General features: G+C 49.0%; 1 protein-coding gene across 2 annotated transcripts in view; it reads left to right on the forward strand.

The window, feature by feature from the left end:
* The window catches only part of HELQ (helicase, POLQ like), a 494,226-nt gene that overhangs the window by 13,204 nt on the left and 466,361 nt on the right, over positions 1-14,661 (forward strand). For both annotated transcript variants that reach the window (XM_078676301.1, XM_078676302.1), the window contains one exon: positions 155-333. In XM_078676301.1, the coding sequence (XP_078532427.1) occupies positions 155-333 (179 nt within the window). The remainder of the gene's footprint in view (positions 1-154; positions 334-14,661) is intronic.

The following is a 14,661-nucleotide window of genomic DNA, read 5'->3' on the forward strand; positions in this document are numbered from 1 at the left end:
TTCATTGGTAGTTGGACGACTTGGGGAATTGGCTGCTGTTCCTCAAGTCTTGCTTGAATTACTGGTGAGCAGTTTGAATTCAAAATACTTTGTTGTGTGATTAAACAAAGAGATATTGGTTTTTCAATGATGGTCTTTGTATTCTTATTTTCAGATTGGCAGCATAGTTGTTTAACATTAGAATCCCTGCAGCAACGAAAAAACTTGATCTATTCTCTGCCCACCAGTGGTGGGAAAACACTTGTTGCTGAAATTGTAATACTCCAAGAATTACTCTGCAGGCAGAGAAATGTTTTGATGATACTTCCATATGTTGCCATTGTCCAGGAAAAGGTAAGCAGCATGGTTTTTATTTGTTTTCACAAAAGTGAGTGGGGGCACGAGGGCTGTGATTTCTGTATAAACCCCATTGATTTCAATTATGAAACAATGGCCACATTGAGCACTTAACGTGGTTTCTGGAAGGTTTCACATTTCTGCTTGTGTAATGAATTCCGCTTGGCCATTTTGGTGACTGTCCTTTTGTTCTGTGACCAGCCCATAGGGGTTGTTTTTACCTAGACGCTTACTTGTCCTCCACCTGTATCATACCAAGGATACTTAACTACAGAAAACATTATACAACTTTGCCATTTATTGGCTCCCTGGTTGTTTCTGCTGCTGTCTAATCTGTCTTTTGAGCCTTGTGCTCTAGTGTAGAGGGTATCATTTAGGAATATTTGTAGATGGAGCTTAGTGCTTGAAGGCACCACTTTCAACATAATGGATAGTGTTTTTCATGGTTTGACTTCTGAAAGTATTCAAATCAAATTTCTTACTTCTGGTATGGAGAAGCACCCCTTGGACAAGACGTTACTGTCTTCCTCACTATATCTCACTTTGCTTTCAGGGGTCTGCCAAACTTGCAGCGTATTTATTAAAAAAAAAAAATGTGTGTGCCTAAAACAAAGAAGGGAATTCAGTCATGCACAACGTGTGCCATTTCCCACGGATATATATTGAAAGTACACAGTAACACATTAGTTAGTACAGTGCAAGTCTTAAGACACCCAGACAGGTAGTAGGTATAGAATAGTACATATAAGGCATGTCAATACACCCCTTATACTAGTCTCGGCGCATTACTTGACAGCGCTGTACCTGTTGCGCAGCTCTGCTGAATTTTAAACTTTCCCGTTTTTGTCTTTTTTAGTTATCCTTATTTTATCACTTATTCCTCGTTTTTAACTGTTGGTAACTGCCGGCCACGCTTTACTTGCACCTCTGACACCCTTACCCGCATTATAATTGGTTGTACACCGCACTTTGCGGGACCCTCGCCCCGTCTCGTTGGCGGCCATCTTCAGTGAGGGGTGAGGACTACAACGGTCTAGTTCTCACTAGGAGGCTGGACCAGTACAAATACAAGCCATGCCGACGCGCAGCGTCATCGCGCAGCGGGATCGCCGGATATCCGCCGGAGTTACGCCTGAGTTCAGCCCGTCTGCGCCCGTCCGCGCAGAGGACGGGCTGCAGGACGGGCTGGACCCGGCTTTTTCTCCTCTTCCATCTTCTGAGGTAATCAGGCAATATTCTATATCCGATCTGCTGGCGCTCAAACTGTCTGCGCATTCTTGTCACAATTGTTTTTCTCCTGCGGGGATCTTACATTCCCCTCATTGTCCTACATGCAGAGCTCCTCTCCGCTTCCTTGCCCCCGCTATAATAAGACCCCATTCTTGCCTTGGAAAAAGATCTACTATCCCCTCCAGAAAGGGTTTCTTGGTAAACGCGCGCTCGCTTATTACAATTAATGTTGCTTTCCACGAGTTTGTAGAAGAGAGACAGCCAGACTGGGTCTTTGTGACCGAGACATGGGCCTCGCACTCCTCCGGTCATGATCTACTCCTAGCCATTCCTAATGGCTATTCTCTCCATAGACATGACAGACCGCTTCGTAGAGGTGGAGGACTTGCCATCCTCTATAAATCCTCTCTTTCCTGCACTATCAAATCCTTATCGATGCCTCAAGATTCTTTTGAAGCACTATACTTCTGCATTTTGTGTGCCCCATCTGTCTCATTTACCGGGATACTTATATACAGACCACCTGGTTCTAGAGCTAGTTTCTGTGAAGATCTTCTTAGAATCCTTGAACCCTATTTGGGAAAACCTCGTCTCTCTATTCTTGGCGATTTTAACTTCCATCTTGAGGATGTTGGTTCAAAGGATACCTCTACACTAATTGAGTCGCTTGAAGCTGGTGATCTCGTTCAGCTGGTTAACAGCCCTACACATAAGGCTGGCCATATTCTGGACGGGGTTTTTTCCAGTGACTCAAGACTATCTACTGGTCCCCCTTTGCCGTTGGTCTGGTCAGACCATTTTCCAGTGCCGTTAGAACTTGTTCTCCCTGCCTCGGCTGTGGCTAATCAGGCCGCCACCGCATTTGTTATTAGGAGAAACTATAAAAATATTACTGATGAAGCTCTTGCCCCTTATGTTCGGGCCACAGAGCCTCTCTCCTTAAAGAAGGCGAGTGAGGCAGCTCAAGTACTCTCTGATTCCATCTCTATTGCAGTTGAGAAGCTTGCTCCTACCTCTCTTCGCTATGTGGCGAGGCAGAAACCCACTGCTCCCTGGTTCTCTGAACATCTGAGACTTTTGAGGCGGAGCTGTAGGAGTAAGGAGAGAATTTGGAGGAAATCTTGGGACATGAGGGACCGGGAGGAACACAAGTCCGCTTTGCGGGAATACAAACAGAGAGTGATCACGGAAAAGCAGGAGTATTTTTCCAATCTCACAAGTTCTCTAACTTCATCTAGAGAACTTTTCAAAATTGCTGACTCGCTATGCTCTCTCCAACTTCCAGATCCAGTGGTGAGTTCACAAGATCTGTGTAATAACATCTCGGATTTCTTTTATAGTAAAATCACGGATATCCACGCTTCTTTGGAAGCTCAACGACATTCCCTGGATGATGGCGTTCCTCTCAATATAGTCAACCTTGATACTCTGGTTGAAGGTTCCTCTGCATCCCTCACCCAATTTCCAACTCTTTCACTGGAAGGACTTAACCTCCTCTTAGACAGGACTAAATCCTCCTCCCCAATGGATCCTGTATCTCTAAAAAAGTTAAAGGAATGTAGAAATAGTATCCTTCCGCCCCTGCTTGAAATTATGAACGGGGCTATTGTCCAGGGTTCCTTTCCGCCGGTGTGGAAGAAGGCCATAGTGAAGCCTCTTCTTAAAAAACCATCTCTGGACCCGGGCAACCTTAAGAACTTTAGACCTATTTCTTTATTGCCAGCTCCGGCAAAGATGCTAGAATCGCATCTTAATACACATCATTCCATTTTTCTTGAGACTAGTGAATATCTTGATAGCTCGCAGCACGGATTCAGAAAACATCATAGCACTGAATCCGCTCTCACTGTTGTGGTGGATAATATTCGCCGCAAAGTTGACCTTGGCCAAACTACAGTACTGGTTCTATTAGACCTCACGGCTGCATTCGATACTCTGTCTCCCGCCATTTTAACATCTCGGCTTAGGGAGGCAGGGGTTACGGGACCAGCCCTGAGTCTTCTCAACTCCTTTCTCCATGATAGAGAACAGAGAGTTATGCTTGGAGATTTCCTCTCCCCTGCCAAGTCATTGCAATGTGGGGTGCCACAGGGGTCGGCTCTTAGTCCGACCCTATTTAACATTTATGTGGCCCCCCTTGCCAGACTGGTAAGATCGCAGGGGATGGAGGTGGTGTCTTACGCCGACGACACCCAGATCATGGTGTCACTGGCCCACTCTGTCAGTACATCCGCATTCAGCTTTAGGTCATGCATGCAGCGTGTGGCGGAGTGGATGATCCTCAACTCCCTAAAGCTGAATGGCGACAAGACAGAGGTCTTGGTCTTTGGTAAAGACCAACACATGTGGTCGAGCGAGTGGTGGCCTTCATCTCTTGGCATCTGCCCCACTCCCTCCCAATCGGCCAGAAATCTCGGCGTCATTTTTGACACCTCACTTTCCATGACGCTCCAAGTGAATAGGACCGTGGCCACCTGCTGGGGTGTTATCAAGATCTTAAAGAGAATCCTCCATTATCTCTCCTTCCAGGCGCGCAAACAGATTGCAATTGCTCTCGTTGGCTCCAGGCTCAATTACTGTAATTCTCTTTATGTGGAGTCCAACAAGAGCTTTATCCATCGATTGCAAACTGTACAGAACGCCGCAGCGCGGTTCGTTCTGGCCCTTCCCAAAGCATCATCTGTCACCACTGCTAGGAGAGATCTCCACTGGCTCCCTGTCCAGTTTAGAATTTCCTTTAAGCTCTTATGTCTCACATATAAAGCACTCGCGGCTGGCTCTGTAGACGCACTTGGTACACTGCTCACCCGTTATGTACCCACGAGATGCCTACGATCTGCCGGGTTACATCATTTGGTAGTGTCTCGTGTTAGATTGACCAGATGGGGAGCAAGAGCTTTCTCTGTCGTCGCTCCTCAGCTCTGGAATTCTCTTCCGATGGAAATAAAAATCTTACCCTCTATCGATTTGTTTAAAAAAGCCTTGAAAACCTGGTATTTCACCAGAGCTTACCAATGAGATACTGCTGTCTGACCTGGTTTGTTTCTTTATTTGATTTAGGCGCCTTGACGCCCATTGGGCTAAGTTAGCGCGATATAAGATACAATAATAATAATAATAATTAAACAGTTTGTGTCTAGCTGGCAGTAAGGCCAGGGGTTGTACCAGGACTACCTTCTGCAGAACCCAGGCCCTAGTAAGTTATCCACCACCCTAGTTCTGGTAAAGATTACGTGACCGCTTCTACTGCGGTAGGTCACCTTCTCTGCTGCCTTATAGAGGTCTGTCCTTCATCTCCATTTGTGTACGGAAGGTACCTCTGGTGCTCCCCAACACTTAGCCACATCTCTTTTGGCCACCAGTAGACCAAAAGTGCTACAGAGGAGCTTGAAGTGCGGGACATCAACATCATTCAGGATCCCCAACAAAACGTACCTTGGGTCAAGCTGGAATGAAACCGCCAGTATATCTGAGTGTTTGTGGACTGTCCCTCTCCAGTGAGCCTGTATATAGGGGCCCTACGTCCTCAACACATCACAAACAGTTTGGTGTGGATGCCAGCTCAATGTTGTGCATCCTGTGGTGGTCAAAGTAGACCCAAAGGAGTAATTTGATTTGTATCAAGTGTAAGCGTGATTTAATGGCAACCTCTCATGGGTGCATCAATGCTGCCTCGCATTCTGTCTTCAAAACCGCCCACATCCCACTTCATCTCTCTGAGCTGGCATAGGGTATCTGGCATATTTTTATTGATGGTTCTGTATGTAGGGAAATTTCACCCCTTACCAACTCTTCAAGTAGTATCCGCTCTTCGAGAGGGGTGCCTTCCAGAATCTCCATCCCCTCCAGCCCCTCAGCCCACAAGTATGGCGCAGTTGCACATACTTTAGGAATTGTGTCGGGTGTAAGTAGTATTCCCGTTGAACCAAGGAGAAGAGCATTATATCTCCATTCTTGAGGATATCTCCTACAGTAGAGATGCCTATAGTATCCCACGTTCCAAATCGCTGTAGCTTTGCCACCTCTTTCAGCCATTTCTCCTTCCAAAGGGGTGATTTCCTGGAGATCTTGTGTGCCCATCCGAGTGTCTTTATGACCTTGCCCCAAGCCACCAAGGCAACCTCTGTTGCCGGTGGCAGTCTTTGTGATCCCTTTCCTCCGTAGAAGTAGTGTAGATGTGACCTCTTCTCCAACAAAACTTGCTGAAGCCCAAATGTCGGGTGATCCTGGGGAGCAATGATCCAGTTAGTATTGTTTATCATGTGGGCTGCCTAATAGTACCCCTCAATATCCGGGAGTGCAAGCCCATCATTATTGGGTATGCTGTAGTGTTCTGAGAGATACTCTAGGGCAGGATTCTCCAATATCTGTCCTGGAGGGATGGATACATGCCAGAGTTTTAGCATATCCACATTTAGATTAATGTAGTTATCTTAGAAATCTGGCATGGATCCGGCCCCACCAGGATCGACATTGGAGAACACTGCTCTAAGGGTGTCCCCATCTCGTAGTAGAGTCCTCAGGTCCCCCTTAATATTCATGAACACTGTCTGGGAAAATGGATAATATGTGTTTTGGAGCACATATAGTTAGGGGAGGGTGATCATTTTGAAGAGGGCTGACCGCCTCATCAAGAAAAGAGGAAGTCTCCATCTTCCATCATCGGCCAGAAAGTTTGACCACACCCTTCCAAAGTCATTGCTGGAGCAGAGCTCCTTTTGCAATGTTACAAAAATCCCCAGGTATTTAAAGCCATCCTTAGCTACACACAGCCCTCATGGTAGTGGCAATGGTTGTCACAAACCTGGAGAGTTTAGAGCACTGATTTGTCCCAATTAATCCTATATCCAGAGTGGGTCTCATATTCCCCTAGTATCTGAAAGAGCACCGGAATAGTAGTCAACAAGTCTGTTATATATAGGAGTATTTTGTCGCCGTATAACAATATTTCTTTCCTCTGTCTCGTCTGCTGCCGAGATTTGGACCCCTCCTCCCACTTGAGTTGTAACCTCACCACGCATGAGTGAAATTCTACAGTGAGGGTAAACAAAAGCAATAACAGGGGGCCTCCCTGCCGGGTTCCTCTTCTATCGGGAATTCAGCGGATATCTTACCATTCACTCTGACCGCCTCAACAGGATTCTGGTACAGCACCACCACCCACTTTCTAAATTGAGGACCAAAGCCGGCCAGTGGACAGCGCCAAACCCTCTTTCAATGTCCAGGGAGAAGAAACATACAGTGCCCAACAGGTCTGTACTGTAGTCGGACAGTTAGGTGTGCGTCTCGGGTTGAGGTGTGTTGATCTGCTGTACATAAATCCTGACTGGCCTCAATGTATTAGGGGTGTAATGACCTTCAAGATTCGTGTGGCTCAAATAGTGCCCGGTATTTTTGTCTCGACATTAAGCAGTGATATCTGGTGATAAGATTTGCACCGGTCCCTGGGTTTCCCTTCTTTGGGGAGTAGTATGATGGATTTCGGAAGTTCCCCCACCCTCCCTGAACAGTATCAGCAGATCTAGTCCTAGTAGGCCAGCATAGTACTTCTAGAATTCGCCTGGAATGCTGGTGTGCCCCAGTGTTTTTGTTCAGTCTCCGTTTGGCTTTGATGGCCTGTCCTGCGTTCAGTGTTAGATCTTCTTCCAGAGACTCAATCGCATCTGCGTCCAGCACCGTAGTGGGAACCGTCGCCAAGTATTTCGCAATGGTATCCGAGTCTTGGAGCAGTCAGGCCCTGTAGAACTGCTCATAATAACTGGCATACTCTTCGACAATTAGAGCATCCGTGTTGCAGCTACTTCCTGCTTGGTTGAGAAGATTGTACACCCAATGAGCTTCCTGTCCCCATTTGCTTAGCCATGCCAGAAGTCTACCTTTCGTATTCCCAGTCTAAATGATTCAATTTATTTATTTATTTATTTATAAAGTTTTATATAACGAGAACCTGATCCCGAAGGATATCAGAGCGCTTTACAATTTGAGGCAAAGGTAACAAATCAGAACATTAGTCTAACATGGGGAATTTAATGGGCATTGAATCAACTAGTACAAACATAACAGCTCAATATAACCTGAGTGCACGAGTAGGAATGGGCTATGCGGTGGCCGTCATCTGTTTTGTGGCCCTCTCATGTGCCAAATCTCTGTATTCCATTTACCAAGTTGCGACCTGCCCAAGAACAAGGGTATCAGTCGCCGACCCTGGTGATCCTTCGAGCTGAAGGATCTGTCAGAGCTTGTGCTTTTTAGGTCTCGCGCCTAGCAGTGCACTGCACAGCAGTGCTCGCGTAGCGCGAGACCTTTTGTAAGGGAAAAACGGGGAATCTGAGCTGACCTAAGAATCGCACACGCTTGTGCGTGTGCGTTTCCTTCTCAGCTACCCAATTGGCCCTAGCGTGCGTCTTTTAATGAAAGACTGCACGCCATTGGCCAAAGCTGGGCGCATTGCTCCACCCACGGCCTATTGGTGTCTATTATGCGCTTGGTGCGAGTAATAGACACCAATAGGCCATGGCTCGCGGTGGCGCGCGCATCACTCACAGGTTTCTTTTTTTTTTCCAAATGGAAGTGAAAGTGAACGCTTTCACTGCCGCTGTTTTTTTTGCTTCTGACGCCTGTTCCAATCCTAACGTTACTAGCCTCTCCGGCATTGCACTGCAGCATCAGTGAGCGGCCGGACTACTGTAATTAAAGGTGGACTCTTTTTTTTTTTTTTTTTTTTTTTTAATCATCTTGCAGGTTACCCATTTTAATGTTTAATGTGCCGTATTAAAATGTTTTTACTTATGTAGCATGTCGAAACGTGCGTCACTCAAATGTACTGACATTACTCTACCTTTAGTAGGCATTCTCTTTTATTCAGGAGCCGAGGTTGGAAAAAGTATATGCTTTCCCTTGGGCTCTTTTTAAGTTTGTAAATGTTTCTAGTTTTTTTTGTTGCTCCTAATGAATGTTGTCTTTTATTTTTCACATACTGGAGCTGAAAGAGGGGGGGGGGGGTGGGGGGTTGGAAGCCTTTTGAAACCAATGGGCTTTGCGCGCCTGGTGTTCTCAAATGCATTATTTCCTCTGCTGCGGTACTTACAGACGTGTTTGCTTATCTGGCATTGCAACACTGTTTTCCTTATAAACAGTTTTTAAAACCCCATGGTGAAAAATCCCGGTGTGAACACCATGAACCCATCCATTTGCTCCCTCTGCGCTTTTCTCAAACTTGTTTTTAATTGAAACCTAGAAAAGCTAACAAGTGAGCTGCACGTACACCCCGAGGAGCCGCCCCTTTTGCATGATGGGGGTCTGCATTTAGCCCACCCAAAGCATGGACTCAGCACTGACATTGATGAGGCGAGTCTAAGCGCCCTTTACTGCAGCCAATCAGCAGCGTTAGACCTAGCGCTGTGTAGGACACGGCTGATTGGATCGCATCATCTCCATGTGACGTCACTCTCTCCAGGAGTAGTTATACTTTATGACCTGTCTCATCTTCAGCGATTGCACTGGTTTTACTTTAGTCAGGAGCCAGCTATACCATAGATTTGCATTTGATGATGCCCCCCACCTCTCCCAGATGAACACCACTTTATATCTCTAGCGGCGGGCTATAGCGGCGGGCTATAGCATCGTGCTACGAAGTGGGCCTTCTTCCAGCATTCCGCAATGTACGTGTATGAAATACAGAGCTCAGCGCCTCATTAGCATGGGCCTGGTGGGAAGAGCTCAATGGAACAGTGTTTCGCTCGCGTGAGGATTATCTATAGGTCCAGGATGAAACCTGGTTGCCAGGGTGTGTTTGTGTATGCCCATGCCGGGGTAGAGTTGGCGCTAAGCACAGGCGGGGCCGGAGCCTCTGTCTGGAGATGACTATTAAAAATAAATTGTGCCATTTACAAAGCACTTTTTACAAACTGTTAGATTCTTTGCACTACAAGGTTACGTGCTGTCATTACCTAACGTAATGGTAATGCTTTTTCAAGCGTGGAAAGGATGAAAGTCGGAGTCAGCCCTGCTTTGATGTGAACCTGTGACTGCTGGGTGCTCACAGATTTCTTCAGTACATCTGGTGACAGTCGCATCTGTAATCTGGGGTTTCACACCTGCCCTTCAGGGAGCGTGCAAAGTTCTGCAGCAGAGGCTCAACTCCCGGAGCCGTTTTGTGTGAGTGGGTGATAACATTTATGAAGCACCTGGTCCGCTAGGCGCTTGCCAAGGAATAAAAGGGCTGCTCGCAACTATTTCAGTATGGTGGCTGAGGGACTCTGTCTAAAGGTCAGCATGGAGGTTTCAAGGGTTGGTCTGAAAAGAAAGCAGGGTTGGGTAGAGTCAGTCAATCGTTTCCAGGGCTGATGGAGCAGAGCAGTATCTAAGCTGTGTCCATTGGTGGCTTAATATGAAGATGTCTTCCTGTGAAATGTGACGGTCAAGACACAGAGAGCAGGATGGAAGGTTTGTAGACGAGTGAGTGGCTTGCTTCACTGATGGAATAAACGCAAAAGTGCTGTAATGAAGTAAACACCTCGGGCGCTGCCACCTGTGCTGTGCCTGCTCTTGAGAGGAGGAACCCTGCCATATTGCTCTGCACACTCCCTGTTCTGTGTGTGATGAACGCAGGTGCTGCCCTGTCTCCTTAGGACCTGGTCGGTACGTGCGAGGAGCGTTCGCACTGTCCCTGCTCTTCTACCTTTTCTGTGCAGATGTGAGTTTATCTTGCACTGCTGACGCTTGTGCAGCTCTTGCTCAACATCGGAACCACTGGAATTATGCGATTCCGTGGCCTTTGTGTTATCCACATAATTATGGATTTGGCATATAATCCATCTGCTGCATAATTTACAGATTTTTAACAAAAAAAGTTTCTAGTTCAAACGGATCACAAGTTACTATAAATGCAGCAACACATGTTGCTGTGCAGGGAAGGCCCTTCATAAAGGTTGGCTGGCCTTCTTCCAGTTGCCCATTGCTGGACTGTGCTGCTAAACTGGTACAAATGAGGTGAAACTTTGCCAAGAGTGTTCACTAGTTAAAATGACAAAGTAATGAAATAATACTACCACAAAATCTGCTGCATTACGCTGCATAATTTTGCTTTTCTTGCTGCGTTAAGTCAACCCAGCCGCATAATTGGACCCATGTAAACAACAGGTGATGGACAGAATGCAGAGCAATGTCATACATTCACCCCAGTACAGAGATCTGGGCCTAAATCCATCGTTTTTTTGCTCACCATGCCATTCCAGTTTGAACCCAGTCATATGCAAATCAGTCTTGACCCTGTTCCCCATGGGAACAGTCCAGCCCGAACTACCAAGCCAGGTCCTCCCTGTACTGGAAACAAGCATCCAAGGACCGGTTTCGGGCTTTCAGCCCTCATCAGCCTGGATAGCTTGATTGCAGTGGCATGGAGAGCACGGGACTCACGTCTGAGCATACCCATCCCACTCGGGGTGACAAATGTAAAAACAACTAGTGATGGACAGAATGCTGAGCAATGTCATACATTCACCCCAGTACAGAGATCTGGGCCTAAATCCATCGTTTTTTGCTCACCATGCCATTCCAGTTTGAACCCAGCCATGCAAATCAGTCTTGACCCTGTGCCCCTTGGGAACAGTCCAGCCCGAACTGCCAAGCCAGGTCCTCCCTGGACTGGAAACAAGCATCCAAGGACCGGTTTCGGGCTTTCAGCCCTCATCAGCCTGGATAGCTTGATTCCAGTGGCATGGAGAGAAGGGGACTCACGTCTGACTGATTTGCATATAGCCATGTCTGAACTGGGGTGGCAGAGTGGGCTAAAGAACGGTGATGGATCAAACCCAGATCTTTTGACTGGGTGTGAGTGTTTGATTGGTTCAGATGCTCCGTCCATCACCACCCCCTTTTGTACCGCATAATTGGACCCTTCACGACTGCACAGTTCCAGTGCCCTGCTCATGCTGTAGAACTGTGCGAGTTAATCTTGTGCTGCTGCCGCTTGTGCAGCTCCTCCTATTTCGAGTGTGGAGAAAGCTTGCACCAATTCTTTGCATGTTGTGTGGTACTCTTGCACTGCTGTACTCGTGCTCAAGGAATGATTGCATTACTTCTGCCTGTGGCGTACATTCTGTGTGTTATTTCTGCCTGCCCTGTACATTCTGTGTATATCTCTTACATCTCTTCTGCCTGTGCTGTACATTCTGCTGTACATTCTAACGTGGCGTAACTGTTTAGTCATTAATTCACCTCCGTCCTGTAAATGGCGTACCTGTGCCTCGCCTGCCCTTTCCCTCCACACTTGATATTTTTGTATTCCTCCATGCTTGATTCCTGAGGCTCACCCACTTCCATCTGCTGACGATGTGGTTGCCAAATTACCTGGGACAGTCTCCAAATTGTCGGGGTTGTCCCGGGAAAAACGGGACAGTTACCACGTATGATAAAAACATTTAAAAAGCTGGAGCAGATGTTGCGCTACGTCCATGACAGTTTTGAGGAACATGTCACGATGCAGCTTCTGCGAAAGCCCGTGACATATTACATTCTTGTTTAACTCTGAGGGGGAGGCGCTTAAACTAGAAGGGCGTGGTGCGCGCTTAAACATTGGAAGCACTGGCGGACCCCCCACGTGCACCTGAGCTCAGCTGAGGGCCCAACACTACACCAATAGGGAGTGCGCGAGAGCCCGGGTCGCTGTAGTTGCGTCACTGTGGTTTGAAATGGGAGCCCTGCGCGCACGGCGTAGCATCGGCTTCTCTGCACTCTTGATCCACCTTCCTTCGTTCACCTTTGCTGCTGCACAGGGTGCAGGATCCCCGCGTCCACGCGCTGTCTCGGGCACCTGTTTGGAGATGGTTAGTAACGGAGGACCCGACTCTAGCCCCGTTTGAACTGCGTGCCTTCTTTTCCTGTTCGAAGAGAGTTGGGGCAGCTTCCACCACTAGGTGCACATGATTATGTTTTCTATTATTTGTAGTAATATCGATATTTCGATGTTGGAGAATGGCTAGTGCACGGTTAGTGCACCTGCTACAAACCTCTCTTTAAAGCAACCTCTCTTGCTGGGGTTACAGGTGCTCTGGTGGGGGGGGGGGGGGGGGGGATGAACTGCTTGTGGTATGTGTCCTTCCCCCTACTCACCAGGTGGGCGATGGTGGTGGTTGTGTAACCTCGCCAGCCACCTAAAGCACAGACCAAGTCGCCGACGAACTCAAGAGCTCCAAGAAGAACTGCCGAGCCCTCGAGAGAACCTGGCGAAGAGACCCAACACCGGACAACATGACTGCCCTCAAGCTCGCCACCCGAAAACACCACCAACTCATCCACGCCACCAAGAAAACTGCATTCAAGGAACGACTGGACAACAACGCACACAACAGCAAGGAACTCTTCAACATCGTCAAAGAGCTCTCCAACCCCAACGCCGGAAACAACAACATCACCCCTTCGCAAGACCTCTGCAACTCCCTCGCCTCCTACTTCCACAACAAGATCGCGGACATACACAACAGCTTCAGCTCTCTACCGACGAACGCCACGACCGAACCACCGCCCCCCACCTCCACCCTCCGCGCCTGGAGTCCGATCAGCACCGAAGACACCGTCCGCACGATGAACTCCATCCACTCCGGATCTCCGACCGACCCCTGCCCTCGCCACGTCTTCAACAAGGGCGACGCTGTCATCGCACCCCACCTGCGGGACATCATCAACACCTCCTTCGACACCGCCACCTTCCCGGAGAGCTGGAAGCACGCCGAACTCAGCGCCCTACTCAAGAAGCCATCGGCTGACCCGACCGACCTCAAGAACAACCGCCCCATCTCGCTGCTCCCGTTTCCAGCAAAAGTCATCGAGAAGACCGTCAACAAGCAACTGGCCGCCTTCCTCGAAACGAACGGATCCCTCGACCCCTCGCAGTCTGGCTTCCGAGCCAACCACAGCACCGAGACCGCCCTGATCGCAGCCACGAATGACATCCGAGCGCTACTCGACAACGGAGAAACAGCGGCCCTCATCCTCCTCGACCTCTCCGCGGCCTTCGACACTGTCTGCCACCGCACCCTAGTGCAGCGCCTCAGCAACGCCGGAGTCCAGGAGAAGGCACTGGAGTGGATCATCTCCTTCCTCGCCGAAGGACACAGAGAATCCGTCTCCCTCCGTTCAGATCTGAAGCCACCGAAGTAATCTGCGGCGTCCCTCAAGGCTCCTCGCTCAGTCCAACCCTCTTCAATGTCTACATGAGCCCCCTCGCAGACATTGCACGCCAGCACAACCTCAACATCATCTCCTACGCCGACGACACCCAGCTGATCCTCTCCCTCACCAACGACCCCGCCACCGCCAGAGCCAACCTTCACGAAGGGATGAAAGAGGTAGCCGAATGGATGACGAACAGCCGCCTGAAACTGAACTCAGACAAGACGGAAGTCCTCATCCTGGGATCCTCACCCGCCGCGTGGGACGACTCCTGGTGGTCCCCCGCTCTAGGCAGCGCACCCAAACCAACAGACCACGCACGCAACCTGGGCTTCATCCTGGACTCCTCCCTCTCCATGACCAGACAAGTCAACGCCGTCTCCTCGTCATGCTTCAACATACTGCGCATGCTACGTAAGATCTTCCGGTGGATCCCCACCAAGACCAGGAAGACGGTCACCCAGGCCCTCGTCACCAGCCGTCTGGACTTCGGCAACTCCCTCTACGCCGGAACCACCGCCAAACTCCAAAAGAGACTCCAGCGGATCCAGAACGCCTCAGCGCGACTCATCCTGGACATCCCCCGTCGCAGCCACATCTCCGGACACCTGAGAGACCTGCACTGGCTCCCGGTCAGCAAGAGAATCACCTTCCGTCTCCTCACCCACGCACACAAAGCCCTACACAACCAAGGCCCAGGATACCTCAACAGCCGCCTCAACTTCTACGCTCCCAAACGCCAGCTTCGATCGACCAGCCACGCCCTCGCCGCCGTCCCCCGCATCCGAAGAGCCACCACAGGGGGACGGTCCTTCTCCTACCTCGCTGCCAAGACATGGAACTCCCTCCCCACCCACCTCCGCCTGACCCAGGACCACCTCACCTTCAGGAAGCTACTCAAGACCTGGCTGTTCGAGCAGTAGC

Source organism: Lissotriton helveticus, chromosome 2_1, assembly GCF_964261635.1.
Source record: "Lissotriton helveticus chromosome 2_1, aLisHel1.1, whole genome shotgun sequence".
Classification (NCBI taxonomy): domain Eukaryota; kingdom Metazoa; phylum Chordata; class Amphibia; order Caudata; family Salamandridae; genus Lissotriton; species Lissotriton helveticus.